This window comes from Podarcis cretensis, assembly GCF_951804945.1.
Source record: "Podarcis cretensis genome assembly, chromosome: 2".
NCBI classification, from domain to species: domain Eukaryota; kingdom Metazoa; phylum Chordata; class Lepidosauria; order Squamata; family Lacertidae; genus Podarcis; species Podarcis cretensis.
The window spans coordinates 81,358,258-81,375,047 of NC_137171.1; the positions used below are offsets into that span (position 1 = coordinate 81,358,258).

Below are 16,790 nucleotides of genomic sequence, written 5' to 3' on the forward strand. Positions count from 1 at the left end.
TGAGTACCCACACAGTAGAAGTTGATTATTTGTGCAATTGTATTTTAAAATGAGTCTACACCTATGATCTTTGTTCCTTCCTTACCTGTGAATGTTGAAAGACGTCTTTAGCTATGGCATCCAAATCAGAAGTGTCCTGAATATTGCGGACATAGTCAGCTACAGCTTTGATCACTACATCACAGGGTGGTAAAACTAACTGGTGTGCTCGTACCTAGAAACACAAACACATGTTAAAATGCCACAGCAGCTCCCTAACACAGCTCAGTTTTGTAGCTAGTAAGCAGATCAACTAAAATTCCACTGTAAAATATGTTAACGAGTAATTCTACCAACACAAACAGAATTTAAAAACTTGTATATCTCAGATAGTGACCAATTTCTGAGGAGACTTTTAAAAGAAAGAAAGATCTCAAAAATATTCTGAATATGAAGAGTTATTACATGTCTGTTCAGCAAATGAGATGTCTACATCTAAATATGCAGCAATTTCTTTAGTAATTAAGTGGCAGCCACTGAAGCATTTCCATAAGGGATGTGTGAGCATAATCAAGTGGAAGCCAGGTTTTCAAGCTAATGGCAACAAGTAGGAAGAAGAAATGTATAATTAAATGGAAACATGGGAAGAGTAATTTGGGAGGAGTTTGCAAAGTGGATAAAGGTAAATGATTTTAAATTGATTTTACAATTCTAATTATGTGGTGTCTTTCCTGAAATAACCTGGTTTAAAATGAAATCTAAATACAAAGCATGTTAAAATCTACTTGTCTCTTTAAAATGAATTGTGGCCTGATAGCAAACACATCTTAAATAAGCTATTTTTCTAATAAAGCAAGAATTACAGGGACAAATGTCTAACTTCCGAAGTTGAGAAAATGGCACAATGAACTATTTAATTATTATTTTTTACTATGGCCTAACAAGAGTTTAGGAGGCCATCACAGGTGCTGGAAGCTAGGAGATGCTAGTCCACATTTTACCCAGCATTCCAACAGCCCACATGGGTGACCTTGTGCAAATGTTTTGCTACACGAACTTTGCAATGTATTCCTTTTCAAATTATGGCACTGTAACCAACAGAATAGTTTCCATGATCTCATGGAAACACGTTGGGTTTTTTTGCGTACGTACTACCGACCAGCCTTGCTTCTGGAAAGTTCCAGACACTTACAACTCAGTCCTACGCCTATTTACTAGGAAGTATTGTTGTACAAAGAAACTTTGTTACAAATAACTGTGCATACAATTTCAGCTGCAGACAAGTGTTCTTCCTTTGCTTCCTTGAGCACATACAAAGAGGACTAAGCTGCTTTTCTCGAAGCAGTTCCAATTCTGCAATTGATGCAGACTACGTGGTAAAAGATTTTGGATTATATTGAATTGCAAACGAACGCATTAATTATTGTAGCAATCGGATAGCATGCATGCTTGCCCAGGAAATATATTAATTTCACAACAAGAAATCCGATTTAAATCAATGCACCCTTGGACAAGTGTGTATTAAGGTAAATGTCAAACTATGAACCTCTGAAATTTACTAGGAGTTCTTAACATTTTAGGGAGCCAGTGGAATATTTCAGACAATTCTGACATTAGTGGAAGTATTTTAAAGCCAACCAAGTGTCTTTGACCAAAGACATTCTTGTTTCAATAATTCATTGATAATGTCCAGAGCAAGTTTTGTGGGAAATTGTTCAAATATTTGCCAGTAATGGGAGAGAAAGGAGGATGAAATTTGGTCACTGTCAGAAAAAAGCACTCAGTTTGACTTAAGATTCTTTGATTGGAGGCATGCATCTGTCTCAGAGAGAGAATGGAGAAGTGCGTTTTTGGGCTCCTTGAAAATTTCACAGTTTACTATTTCCTACGGACCTCCAAAGACTTTAAGGATTACCAATAAACATTGGCATATGCTTACTGCAACATATACATTAGCTCAAAGTTGGTAAAGTCTCTGGCTTTTATTTGCACAACTTCCACAAAAATATACTTTAAAAGATTGATTTCAGCATTCATTTAAAAAGCTTCCTTCATTTCCATACAGGCATCCTATGTGAACAGCCCTGAGATATTTTGATGGAAGGTGGTATAAAAATCGATTAAATAATTAAAGTAATAATAATAGTAATAATATAAGCAAGCTTCACTTTAATCAGTTGAGCTTACTCCTAAGTACATATGCATAGGATTGCAGCCTAAAAAATAACTAGCCATATTCATGTTATTCCCAACGTAACAACACTTTTATTACAAGAAAGATTTTAAAGAATTTACCATGCTCTAGATGCCATAAAACAAATTTCTTTGAACTATGCAACAATTTTGTTTAATTAAAAGTATTCAATTCATTATCAGCATTTGTACTTTATTATAGTGCTTCACTACAGTGTTTTATTTAAATATTTTGGGTGTTGTTGTTTTAATAAAAGGGTGGGATCTACACTTATTACTAAAACAAACCTACAAATAGTTCAAGGTGAGGTTCCATGGTCTAATATCATCAATGCTTTTTCCTGGAAATCTATTTATTTTAGAGAACTTAATCTAAACAAATATGCTAATCTTGTGGTGGCAACTTAAGTCTCTTAGTACTCGACAAAGCTAAAATGTTAAGTTTACATTACATTTCCATCATGACAACAGTGGAGGTCTTAGTTGCTTAAAGAGTATCCTAAAAGTAATGGGCACTAATCACGTAACGAGCTCCATCAGTGCAAGCCCTGCACTTGGACTTCTGCTTGCACAATGGGGGTTTTCCCTCCTCTCTTCCCCCACTGAAACTGGCTTGGGTTGGTCTGGAGAATGCCTAGAACAGCACACAGGGGAGGAGAGGGGAGACTGTTCCATCTGAGAAGCAGCAATGCCTGTGCTGATGGGACATTCACCGCAGCACGATGTTGGATTCCATCCAATATCCTAAGACATAGAGGAGTCTGGAAAAGTCAGTTTTAGCCAGCATGACTGCCGAAAGAAGTTTGGTTTAATTCATTTAAACTGTAGGTCATCTTATTGCAAGGACAGAGAAACAAGCAGTAACACAATAATTGTTAACTTATCATACAGTACGCCTTTAAAACTCCAGCAACTGCTTAGTTCTGATCACTATAAGCTAGACCAATTGAAAACATATTTCAATGCTTCTGAAAGCTTTAGCAAATCTCCAGCAGAAGAAAACTCCGTAGGTGGTTGAGTAGTCACCAGGAATACCTTTCTCTGCATCACTGCCACATGGATTCTGCACATGTATGGTACAGAGTGAGGTAAGAGTTCTGAGTTAATCATAGAAAGATTGTTACATGACGTAAGAAATGACTCATACTCTTCATTATAAATCCAATACATTTCAAAAGCTCTGCACATCTGGGCTTGCGCATATGAATTGGTGCAGGAAACGAAGAGCTAGTACAGGAGAGAGAATTAGAGTCAAGTGATGTGTGCCAATTAGAATGCAGGAGGCTGCACCTCTATGTGAATTGAAGCAATTTCAAGAGAAGCCCTATATGGCCAAGGGGAGGGACCATAGTTGAGTGGCAGAGGACATGTTTTTCATGTCAAAGGCCCAGGTTTAATGTCCAGCAGCTCCAGCTAAAGGGTCTTAGGAAGCAGGGCCATACCCAAGACCTTGGAAAACAGTTGCCAGTGCAGGAACTCTGGGGCCAGATGGATCACCATTCTGACCCGGTATAATGCAGCTTCATGTCTGGCATTCAGTCTTGGACAAATTGTTACAGATACAACCACACGGCAGCAGCCACTCAAGAGTGATTTTATTAGGAATCTTTAACAGTGATGCTCAAATAGCAGCCCAGCAAGTGTTTTTGAAATGAAGCAGCATAAAAGGCAACGTCTCACTTTCGGTCAAACTAACAGAAGCCTGGAACCAGACAAAAACATCTTTAGTAGGGCTGCTTAGCAGCAAAAAAAAAAAAAAAAAAAGGTTTAAGATATGCTGCTCCAACTGCCTTTCTGCTTTTTGGTACAAAGGGAGGGTTTGGGTGATTGTATCTCTGCTTAATAAGCCAAGATAGGAATATGCCTCTTGCTCATGCATGCAACCAGCAAACGAAACAGGATGTTTTAACTACAGTATTGACTAGAGTTTTCCATTTAATCACAGTTTTCCCCATCTGGATCAACAGCTTTGGAATAAGCCAGGATATTAAACCAACTTCAAAACAGTGCTTGAATATCCCAGCCTGCTTTGAAATTGATAACTATAGTTTCCCAGTTCAGGTTCAACAGGAAACTTGTGCACAGGAACACAGGAAGCCGTCATATACTGAATTGGGTCAACAGTCCACCTAGCTTAGTATTGTTTCTACTGTCAGGCAGTGCCAGGCACAATTTCAGAGAGGAAGTCTCTCCCAGCCCTACCTGGAGATGCCAGGGATTGAGGCTGGGACTTTCTGAATGCTCTACCACTGAGCTACAGCCCTTCCCCAATGGATCTGTGGACTACAGCAGGCAAAAGCCTCATTTACATCTTTGGTTATTAAACCTCTGAATGTGATCTACTGAGGCATGTCAGAACTTGCGAAAATATTCTTGACTGAAACTCCTGGGCCTACTACTCTGTTCCTCGGAAATCAATTCCCCCTGTTCCCATAGGGCCTGCCATTATGCGTAAAAAAGTTAAACCTGGCTGAAATTAAGGCGGGACACTTCTAAACCAGTTCAGAATCCTGATTAAATCCAGCTTTGTTCAGTATCTTCTTCACTGTTTAGATGCCTGCAGTGGAATTATCCAGGCTCGACACCAACATGGCCTGTATCATGTAAGAAAACCTGCAGCAGAAGCTTCACGTAGCAGATTTACTTTGGTGCCAGAATTACATGCAAACCATCAAAACCTGGTTTCATGGCTGATCTACCTTGAAGTTGGCAATCACACCTCAGTACCGTTATCTGTGGCCTAACACTAGAATAGTAATTCACTGCAGCAAAAGATCACAAATGGCACCAAGATGCACTGGCAATTTCAGAGGCATATAAAACTACAAGAAAGGTTATTTCGGGTATTAAAAACCACAGCCAAGAGAGATGGGGCAGTAAATGGGGCTGATTGCAACAGAAGACCTAAACCACATGGGCTGTAGTCCAAGTGGAAAGTTATTAGTGTGAAGCTGTATCCCAGCAGAAGCTCTTAATTTTCAAGAACTTTGGTTCCTGAACAAAAGAAGTTTGGTTTTTTAAAAGCCCAAATTAATTATGTAGTATTTGCTTCACACAAAACCACTTACAACAGTGATGTCCATGCACTTTGTAGCCCCACTGGCAACCATTCTACCACATCACATGTAAGATCAAAGGTAGGGAGCCTTCGATCTGTGAGCCAAATTCACACCACAATATCATTTTCCCCAAACCACACCCGCCTGCTCCACATCCAACGCTATGTGTACATCAGGTGTGGAGCAGGGACGATGCTGCTGGATCAGCTGTTCGACTGAGTTCCCCATAGGAAACTTGATCACTCAGCCAATATCTACAGAAAACAGGGGTGCCAGCCTTATGTTCAGACTGCCCTAGTCCCTTGAGCTGTGGTTCCAACGTGCCCAACAACTAGCTGGCTGTAAGGCACTTCTAAAGCAGTGCACAACGGACTTGGACAGATGGGTGGGGTAACTCACCTCTCAATCATCTGACATAACGATAACAGAGATTTACAAGTGTGTTGATTCACAGGGGTGGGGAAGAATAAGGATCACTCCTGCTGGGCCAAAAAGATCCCACACTCCTGTGTTAGGTGGTTAGGTTTCATAACCTTGTAATCGTTCCATTAACTTTTACAACCTTCTAATATTTTTATTAGGACCTTAATTTATGCAAATATATCCCAATGACTGCTCCACCCCAACCCTGCTCTAGCTGCCATAGTATCCATATGAATCTCAAACATCTTGTCTTCCAGATGATGTATGAGTGGCTATTTTTCTTAGCAGGGTAGTGTTCTTGGAAACTGCCTCAAATTAAAAGCTATCATAGTCTTTTAAAACCACCAGAGGGCACTCCTGAAGCCAAAGAAAAACATATTATCCATAATCAGCCCCTGCTCTGATTTCAGTTAAATTTCAGTTAACTGATATGTACAGACAAACATGTAATTCTAAGGTACCATATATACGTAACCAGAAAGATTATTGGAAAGAAAACACATACAAGAGACCAGGAGAGTCAGAACAGAAGAGGAAGTGATATAAAAGTCTCATTTGTAGATTAAGAGGTTGGTCACACAAATCCAAGTTACTAATTAGCCTATAATTTATGTCCTCTCACTACCCAACAACCTTTCCCTCCTTGCATACCAATACACCGCATCAGAAAAATGTTGGGTTCAAACAGGGTTAAGGAACAGAGATGTCTGGATATTTTGCCTCTTCTATAAGGGCTTCACTTTTGAGCTGTGGGTAGGCTCTGGCTTTACCACCACCACTTTTCAGTTTCTGAAGTCCTTGTAGTACATGACTCCATTCATTAAAGCAGACAGTACCCTCTTCACGTTTGAATTGTGCGACGGAGACATCACATGGTGACCAGGAAGTGGGGGTGCACTGCCCCACCCCTGACACCAACACATAGATCTGAACGTCTGCATTGCGCAGCCCTATGTATGAGCAGCTACTGTGTGTAGTTTTCCACATGACCTGCACTTCTGATAACGCTGAAGCCCTGATCTCTTTGGAGCCTACATATGAGCAACTGCTTCTTCAGCCAAACCATGGAAGGCCCTAAAGGGCCATAGGTTAGCCACCTCTTAGGTTAGACTATATTGGCCAAGATGAACCAATGGTCAACTCTGCACAAGTTGCACATTCTTTCTTCCCAAAATACAAGATGAGCCTTGCAGTTTTTACAGAGCAAAAAGTCAGATTTTTTAATATCACCTCATGATAAATTATTTGGTGGAGGGGGCGGGGGGGATCAGCAAATCAGTACGTCTGAATAGTGCTTATTTCAGAAGTTTAACTTGAAGCCTCACACAAACAGCAGCATAAATTTTGTTTGCAAAAAGGTCGACAAACCTAAACAGTTTGGGAACGCTGAACTTGACAGCACTTATGTGTAGGAAATCAATAAGTTAGATTAGCTAAACAAAAACTGGTTTTAAAGCATCTATAATTCCAGTCTCTCCAGCATGAAATTTGGTGGGGGTAGGGAACACATGTGAAATTTGAGAACAAAATATTACCTGAAAAGCAAGGGCAACAGTAGACCCCATTCAGAAAGCTGGGTGGCAAGGCAACCGCTATTCACTCTCAAGAAAGGAATTCTCTGTGGAAAATGGCCTACTGTAAGATTGCATTTTAAACAGCATAGCGCAGCTATAAAAACTGTTCAACTGCTACAACATGAGGCCAATACCCTAAGGAAAATGCTATTTGCCATTAATAATTACAGTTCCCAATATTTTCATCTTTGATGGTTATCTGAAAATTGCCTCATACAGAAGACAGAGCTTCAAAACCACTCACATAGAGTTCTTTCTATGCAGAACTGGGCAAAGCCTGCAATTTACGAAAAGGCTACAGTACATTATATCCAAACTTAAGCAGTTACTGGCATTTCCCATGCTGAAAGGTTGCTATAAAACAGGATAAGGATTGACACATTTTAAAAATTTGGCAACTTTCTCCTTCAGTACTGATTTATTTAATAAAATGTATATACTGCTTGAATGTAAAAAACAACAACAACCCACTTCAAAGCTAGTTATATGTATTAGAAGAGATGTAGCTTTGGGTTCAAACAGATTGAGCTAAGAAGCCAAGAAATCAGTGGGAGTCCTCAGGCAAGTAACTATTTCCTCAACTATCTTCAGTTTAGCTCAAGAGTGAGCAACCTGTGGTGCTCGAGTTGTTGTTAGAGCACCTTTTCCCTCAGTTCTATGGGTGAGAGCCATTGATGCCACCGGTTTCTAGAAACTCCTGGTGGACTAAGGAAACCCAAACTGAGAACAGTAGTTCTCCACACCCCATTCTCATTGATGCCACCATGCTGGAAGCATGAATACTTAACAAAAAAAAAAAAAAACCAAATCATTGGCGGCATCTGGTATGTAAGATCTCCTACTGTGCACAAGATTATAAACATGCTTTTATTATACAAACAGTGAGAACCACTATTGTTGAAAAGGAATATACAAATATTACTTTAAAAAATCTGCCAAAGGGTTCCCTGCCTTTGTCTTGCTTCATTCTCCCTCATTAGGCCTGGTCTCGCCATCTCAGCAGAATCCTTATCTCTTCCCATCCTTGCTCACCTCACAGGCCGTAATACCCATTGAGCAAAAGCCAGATCGGCACAGTAGCGACTGGGCTGCCCTTGTGTAAACCTTGAAGCCAGCTTCCCGTCTCCCTCCCAGAGCAAATGTTTAAGAGTAAAAACTAGCATCCAGAAAATGTAAACTAAAGCCCCAAGTATTTGAACATGTAGCCAGTTGAAAAAACAAAACGGCAGTGTGCCTAAAGCAAGAGACAATCCGCATTCGGTCCAGAACCACGGATGTGAATCCACTGAGAAGATAATTTTAGAAATTGGAGAGGGCTCGTATTGAGCTTGTGAACAAAACTGCTGGATGGAACGAGGAAAACCCTGGAGTCAACTTCCTTTTGTCGTGGGATTCCACTCACTGGACCTCACCTCAGTATTGAAAATGGCCTCCATTCAGCAAGAATCTTAAGCAGACAGGTGTGGGTGAATAGAAGTGGGGGCGCAACTCAGTAGTAGATATTTATTTTAATTTAAAGGAACTGTGCTTTCTGAATATACTATGCTGGCAAGTATATTCAAGAGTGTTGGATTCCTAGGAGTGGTAAGGCCTGTGTGTGAGGAGCATAGCTGTCAACTTTTCCCTTTTCCTGCGAGGAATCCTATTCGGAATAAGGGAATTTCCCTTTAAAAAAGGGAACAGTTGACAGCTATGGCAATGCTACCTGCCCTTTAAATCCTGTTTCTTAATTCTGTGATACGCCAGTTGTTCTGTAGGAGAAAGATGCTCTGCATATGCAGAGAGGCATATTTAAATATTCTTGCTGGCTACTAAAAATACAAAATGGCTACAAAGCCCAGGTACTATCTGTGTACTTCCGAATCACACCACCTGGAGCCCTATCCACAGAACCATTTTACCTCATTTGGGAAGGATTCACCTGACTGAAACTTGTATGATTTTTGCCTTCAAAAATAGAGGTTATTCTTTGTCTAGTAAAGAATTACTGGCGCAAGGGCATTTTTCAAAGTTTAATAACAGATTTAAGTATTTTTAAAATCCACAGGTAGCCATAATTTTAAACAGGATTAGTGTAAAATATTGACAAAGTGGGATGAGGAAACTAAAACGTGAAAAAATTATTATGAAACTTTTTAAAATATAGCGACTATGCTTTGACATCAAGTTTTTATTAACTAGCAGGTCATTTTCTCTTCTACGCTTTACCCTCAGAGCAAGAGCTAATGAAGGAAATCAACAGAACTGTTAAAACTTCTTATCAGATTAGAAGGAATGGAATACCCTGAGCTTTGCTACGAGAAAATAAACTAAATTTAATAAAATGCCACTTTAAAATGCTCACTGCTTTAGAGGCCCCTTCATATTTTAATTTTCAAAAGATGGTTCTACTATTCCTCATAGCTGCAATTATCTGATGTACAATGTTATCACTTAGTTTTTAGCTCCCCACCCAAAGCAACTAGCCTGCTTTTTACTTATACAAAGGAGCTCCTCTTATTAGCAAAAAGCAGACTGTTTTGTGTGTTTTTTTAAAGGAAAATTGCAAGCTACAAGGGCTGGTGAAGGAGAAACAAAGCACACCAGCTCTCCTTAGGAAGCCCACTCACACACCTGGAGGGAATTCTTAGCTGCCAACAGTGACCAGGTGAGTAGCTAATACAAGACTGAATTGTCATAAGTAGCATTAAATGAATTATATGTTGAAATTCTGGATTTACTGCATATCAAATATTAAAGGATGCATAATCAATTCTGAACACATTTCTAATGGAAATGGAAATCAGAATTCATTACTATAGCTCCTATAACAAAAAATTACAGATGCTTTAACATGAGCAGCCAGGCACAAGAGACACTTAAATGGGTACGGAAGTATTGTGTTTTTCATTTTTCTTTTAAAATCTAACTGGGTAGCACTATAATTATGGAGGAGGAAGTGACATCACACCTGGAAAACGGAAGTTTGAAAGGAGAATTCTGCAATCCTGGAGAAGATTTTTTTTATAACCCAGTAACTGGAACCGAGAAGTCCACAAAAGAAAGTAGCAGCAGCAGCAGATTAAGTGGCTGAAAAAGACAGGCAGTGAATAGAGTTTTATTCTATAACTACTAGAAGAAAAACCTCAAACACTTCTGCTAGCACAATGAGGATACCATGAAGTACATAAAAAGACAAAACAGTCAAGATATCATGTTAAGCTGAAGCATCTAAAAAGTTAATGGAGTGTGTTTAGAAATGGAAACGGCTACAGTTTTTCTTCAAAGGAGAAAAATGAATTTGCACTAATGTATAAGATCAAGTAGACAGATGTTTGCAGCAGACTGTTAAGTTTCAATAAGAGTACATAACCAAAATTAATAATCAGACGGCAATGGAGGGGGAGAAAATGTAAATTGCACGTTATGAGATCATGACAAGCAAAGTTCATTGTGAACCCCAAAAGCCCAGAGCCTGACAGCTTGGAGCAATTTCTCAAGAAATGACTGCACTTTTCATAAAGCCTAAGGATATTTAATCCCATTTTCCATGCCAAAAATCTGCACTCTATACTTCAAAAGCCCTTTTTTATCATTTCCACTAGAAATGAGTTTTAAAAAGAAACCTAGATAAATTCTTCACATAGGTTAGTAAAACTGAAACGCTGTTTCGTTTTAAAAAAGAGAGCTGAATGAGCAACACAACCTTATTCTTAAAAATTAGACATTATCTCCTCATAGTTACAACTAAAAAGGCCCTGAGACTAAAAATACTCATGAGCAAAAAGGCCTCAAAGATGCTATTGTCTTCAGAATCTCCACTTCTACACTGATGAGTGAGCAAATGTTATTTAACTAAGAGCAGGAAGAGATGGTCACATTCACTATACAATTCCCTACAAAGAATTTTTTTGGGGGGTGGTAAGTACAGAGTCTTACTTGCTCACTCCAGGTTCATCTATTCTACATTAACTCTTCCCTATCACTTTGCATTTTCCTTATCTGACATTTTTTCCTGCATCAATTACAGCAGAATCAGACTATTAGAGCACTCATCTAGGTTGACCCCTTTACTTGGTTCTATTTCAGGCTTCAGGAAACAGGCTACACGTTTTGTATGTTGCTTCATATAAAGTACTCCCTGTACATACAGAACTATGTCAAGGAGGGCTCTAGGCAAGCGTTCTCTCTTGTCATACTAGCTTGTTATGCACACTGAGATTTCTCAATGTGTGATCAGGGGACAGGACATAGAAAACATGCAACCCTCCACCTGCAGTATGAAATTGTACAGTCCAGCAACAGGCATTTTGTGTCAGTGCTCTCGATAATTTACATTTGCTTCTGGATTACAAATCCACAGGACAGAAATTGTCAACTGAGTGTTATACACAACATCTCTTAGAGCCATTTCCAGCTATGACAAGATAAAACACTGCTGGGATAATGTGCACGATGCACATACAGCAACCATATTTAAACCTTTATAAACAAAGCTACATATCCTACTCTCAAGCTTACACCTAAAGTAAGACAGGGTCACCAATCTTTTGGGAACAGTGAGCACATCTGGAATTTTAAGAAAGTGCCACAGGTTGCCAGCGACAAGATGGGGTGTGTGACATAACACAAAATGGCTGCTTTGAGGGTGTGGTTCAACACAAAATGGATGCTACGTCTAAAAAAGGAGAGTCAGGACCCCAAAATGCTGTGCGCCTGCTCCCACCCCATAAAAAAGCACCTACATGAGCCACCACAACACTTGCTCAGTTTTTGCACCTCTCCTCTGTTCAGTACAGGGGAGTGGGTGTCCAATCCTGGCATCCAATGAAATGTGGGTATGAACATGTTCACTGTGGGAGAGGCTGATTCAGTACAAACAAGAACTGAACAAGAATAGCAAACTTACACACTGTAGTTTTTTAAGGGGATATTTACGTTTCATAGGCACCACAGGGTGTACTGGTAGGCACACTTGCACCCAGGGGCACCCACTGCAGGAAGACATAATGGAAGGGCAATGTATGGGAACTGTAGAAAGTGAGAGTTCAGTTAAAGAATGATAGGATGAACAATACCTCTTCATCCCTTCTTTCTTTAACTGCACTTAAATACTAAAAATGGAAGAATGGCAGAGTTCCAATGGAGCAACAAGAAAGATAAAAAACAGAGCACAGTGGGGAAATCAATACTGTAGCACTGAATTTACAGGGGACAGTGTTATCAGGGGAGTCAAGACAGCAAGAGAGGAACATGCACAACAAACAAGTGGATGAATGCATACATTTGAAAGTTAAATTGAATGCAAGATGAGAGAGAGCCAATGTACGTAACAGAAGACAGGAAGTAAAATCACCATGACAGGGATAGATTAGTTGAGCTGAAGAAAGAGAATACATAATTGAGCAACCTTCACATGAAAACCTACTGGACAAAAACTAAGTTACCATCAAGCAACTGTAGGAGATGCTGGAATCTGTCCAATAGTAAGCACCTTGTCTTCTGTGAATCAGATGCAACAGTAGCCTCTCTCAATGTGTGGAGATGAGAGCAGAAAAAGGTGTCCCAACCTCCTTGGGTTCATAATCATGGAAAATGTTGCACTAGTTCCATCCACCCACAAGTGATTTTGATTTTAAAATACATCTAGACTTTAGAGTAGGGGTATGGAAAAGAGGTCCACGAATAGACAGGAGACCAAGTGCCAGGATTGTTGTGAAGTAGGCCAAACTAGGTAGCCAGTGCTTAATTCAAAAAAGCACTTCTTTTGTTCTTAAGAAACTGTGTTTACTTGGGAACATTTAGCATTGATTAGCTATGCCTAAACTATTAAGAAATCAACTACTGCTTTGTAAATTTAAGAGCCTAGTGGATCACAGGGATTCCCAGGAGGCAGAAAGCTAAGAATTCAGCCCATTCTTGCCTCACAAAACTGACAATGAATAAAAATTAGGTTATCTTATAAGCTGAGGCCTTATTTATGGGTTTTTTTTTAAAAAAAACTAAGGTCTTAAAAATGACTCAACAACTAACCAGAGAGGTCATGAATGAATTTCATTTCCTCTGTCCTACTTACTGGCTAACATAAACAAAATAATAACAGAAACTATTATTAGTTTTCTCTTTTCTCCTGCAAAGACATGTAAAGAAATGTTCTTAATCTTATTGGTTTGTTCCTATTCTTACATTAATGTAAGTACCACATATTTTAACATTGTGTATGTTTAGAGCTGTATGTTTTGGGTGTTTTAAATTGCTTTTAGAGGATCTATGTTCATATAATAAAATTTGCTTTGTATTGAATATAACTTCCTAATGTGACAGTTGAGTATACATGTTACATGGGCACCAATACCCAATAACAACGCTACAAAACAGGACAATATTTTTAATGTTTTAAAAGTGTCATCTATGACAATAAAGCTAATGGTTTTTAATGACTTTTTAAAAAAGCAGAGGGTTGGGGATGCAATTTGCTAACAGCACGGAACAGACAGCCATTATTTGTTTTTGTTCATATAAGGATAAAGAAGTTACGCAAGGGAAACAATGAGCGCTAGAACAGGAGAAACTGGAATGGAGCTGGAGAGTAGGAACTCATGCATTCTGAGACTTCATGACTGCATTCACATAAACTATAATGATTAGTTTATCAAGAACACACAGATGGCCCATTTTGCTTCTCCCCTAGCAGGAACCACAAATCACAATTCCTGGCTTAGTGTTCCGTCCAAATGATGACTGTGGTTTGTTTCACTCTAAGCTAACACTGCTGAGAAGCTAAAGTTTGCTCTTGCAGATGTAACTCTTAGCCAGGGATCTTCTGATTGGAAAGGAGCACCATAGGTACATTCTTCACATTAACAGTAATCCACCAGCTATAGTTTACTGTTATTTGCAACTGTTTGAAACTAAGGCAAATTGAGAATCTTTTTTTATCCCAAGAAGACTACAAGTGTATTGGTGTGATAAAGATTAAAAAAAAAATATTTGATGAACTGTGATTGATGTAACTCTACCAGAATGAATGGGACAGTCCAATAGCATTCTGAAAGGTAACAGTAGAACCCTGTTTTGAATAGTGCCTCTGATTTTGGTCTATCTATTCAAGAAGACTTAATTCAAACCACTACATATGGCAAAAAGCTCCAGTAATGGTAATGAACACTTGAGTACAAGAAGCTGAAGTAGTTATGCCTGTTTAGCCTGTTCAAAAGGAGGAAGAGAGCAAATGAGCACATAAGCCTTAATGTCAAACCAACAGAAGATATTTCTAGAAATAACTACATAGGTTAAATAGTACTGCAGATACAAATCAATGGTTGTAAAACTACCCATTAATAAATTTATATTAGAAATCAAGTCAAGGCTACCCAGCTACCACGTTTATAAAATTCTGCCTGTCTTTCTAAAATAATAACAAAGAACTTTAAAAGAACAGTGAAATCCATGTGTGATTAGTTTTAATCAGGTGCCTCATTTGTGAAACAATGGGGCACAGGTGGAGGGTGAATGAGAATGTGCTTGTATGAGCCTGAGGCGGTTGGTACCCCAAATATTGAATATATTTATTTGTATTATTCTTCCTAATATTGGGCATATGGAAAACACGGTATGCCACGGTACCTTGGGTGGTATAAATAATTCAACAATGCTATTTTAGGAGCTTACAGTGCACTTGTACATTATGGGTTGGAACTGAACTTGTAATTGGCCAAGTTTCACTTCTGTTGGAAGAGGAGAGGAAAGAGATGTTTTGCTGATCCCTCCTTCACCTTGCAGCTTCCTGAAAATCTGCACAGGTTGGTTGGGGAGCACTATGAGAGGCATCACATCCATGAACACAGGTCCCAATATGTAAAATTGTGATATGAACAGCTGCCTATGGGATGAAGTAGCTATGACCTGGGGAGCATGTTTTTTACTCACATCTAAAACAAATGGTGGGGGCAATAAGCTCTGATACGGTGTGCAAAGCTACTGGGGAAAGCTGGGTCCCTGCAGTGAGGCAAGCACAGGAAGGCAATGTGAGGGGAAATCCAGCTCCCCTGATGCATGTACACCCCTTTTAGTGCAAAAGAACGCCCCACCAACCTGGCACACTCTCTCTCTCTCTCTCTCTCTCTCTCTCTCTCTCTCTGTGTGTGTGTGTGTGTGTGTGTGTTGAATAGGACAGACGCACAAACAACATACAGATCTGCCTCTATTACATCTAGTTCAGCCTGCAAATTATCACCATACTAATGGTCAGAAACAAGCTTCCCTTCATCAGGTTTGCTACTGAGGTTTGGACTTCTTTTGCCCATCTTTGCTCCAAGTAGCTTACCTCCCCGCTCTGAAACATCTGGATTGTTTCCCCCTCGTGTCCAGGCAGAAAGAAAGAAGAGTAAATGCAAGAGGCTAGTGGACACTGGGACACAGCTATTTGGCCATTAAAATATGTAACAGGACAGCTACTTCAGAAAAATTTGCCCCACCACAAGCATAATCTGTGAGGCACAGATTATAGTGAGGCACTTACAATTAACATTTGTGCTGAATCACCCTTGTGCATTTGGGATTGTTACTCACCTTTTCTTCACAAACATGGACTAAACGGCTTTATTTTTTAAATAAGTAACTCACATTTAATACAAAGTGAAAGCAAGACCAGCAACTAGGATGCAGATTTGTAGCCTAATCTACATGTGATGAGTTTGATGTCATGGCTTATGATACTGCAGGTTGAAGCAGGCCAAGGTGCTTTTGTTCCTTACAAGACTTTCTTTTTAAAATGACCATGAAAAGTTGAATATATATGATTACTCAAAATAAAGCGGGGGTGGGGGGGAGAAATAAATAAATAAAAACTTCCATAACTCCCAGTGCTGAATCAGCCTTGAATCTTAGGCTGCAATCCTAAACAAACTTACTTGGAAGCAAGTTGCAGTGTCACCAAGATAATTTATGTTCAAGACAACCTAGTAGGATCTGGGTTCTTATTGTGTATGATGGCTTCTTCTCCACCCCTGTTGCTCATTCAACAAAAATAAAAGTATTATACAACTGCAACCAATAGTTAGATGGACTTAAAGTTATGCCCTTAAATCTATCTAAATTCCTGCAGCACTTTTTTGCAATGATGATAACTTCAGCACAGGTATCTAGGCGAGAAAGTGACAGAATTCAAGAAAACCAGGAGGTGTTTGATCTTGTTTAAACCATCAAATGTGTTTACCATTTCTTAAACTCTGGTATGCATGTCCCATCAAGTCTAAGGAACCAACAGCACTTCTGAGAGCTGGAAGCTTAAGATCACCACTGTTTCAGATACTGAATTTTCATAAGCCGTACACCAGCACCCAAGCCCTCTGTTCAGGTTTTTCATAAAGTTGTCCAACTGGCAATACCATCACAGGTAAAACTTTTGTACTAAACCTTGGTTCTCGAACTTAATCCATTCCAGGAGTCCGTTTGACTCCCAAAACCATTCGAAAACCAAAGCGCGGCTTCCGCTTGAGTGCAGGAGCTTCCTGCACTCAAGTGGAAGCCGTGTCGAACATTCAGCTTCCAAAAAACGTTCACAAACTGGAACACTTAATTC

The 16,790-nt window shown here is 39.4% G+C and overlaps 1 protein-coding gene across 1 annotated transcript in view; it reads right to left on the minus strand.

Moving 5' to 3' along the window:
- FAM120A (family with sequence similarity 120 member A) overlaps window positions 1-16,790 on the minus strand; it is a 50,498-nt gene that overhangs the window by 22,186 nt on the left and 11,522 nt on the right. The window contains exon 4 of the mRNA XM_079964981.1: window positions 86-214. Within this exon, the coding sequence (XP_079821107.1) occupies window positions 86-214 (129 nt within the window). The remainder of the gene's footprint in view (window positions 1-85; window positions 215-16,790) is intronic.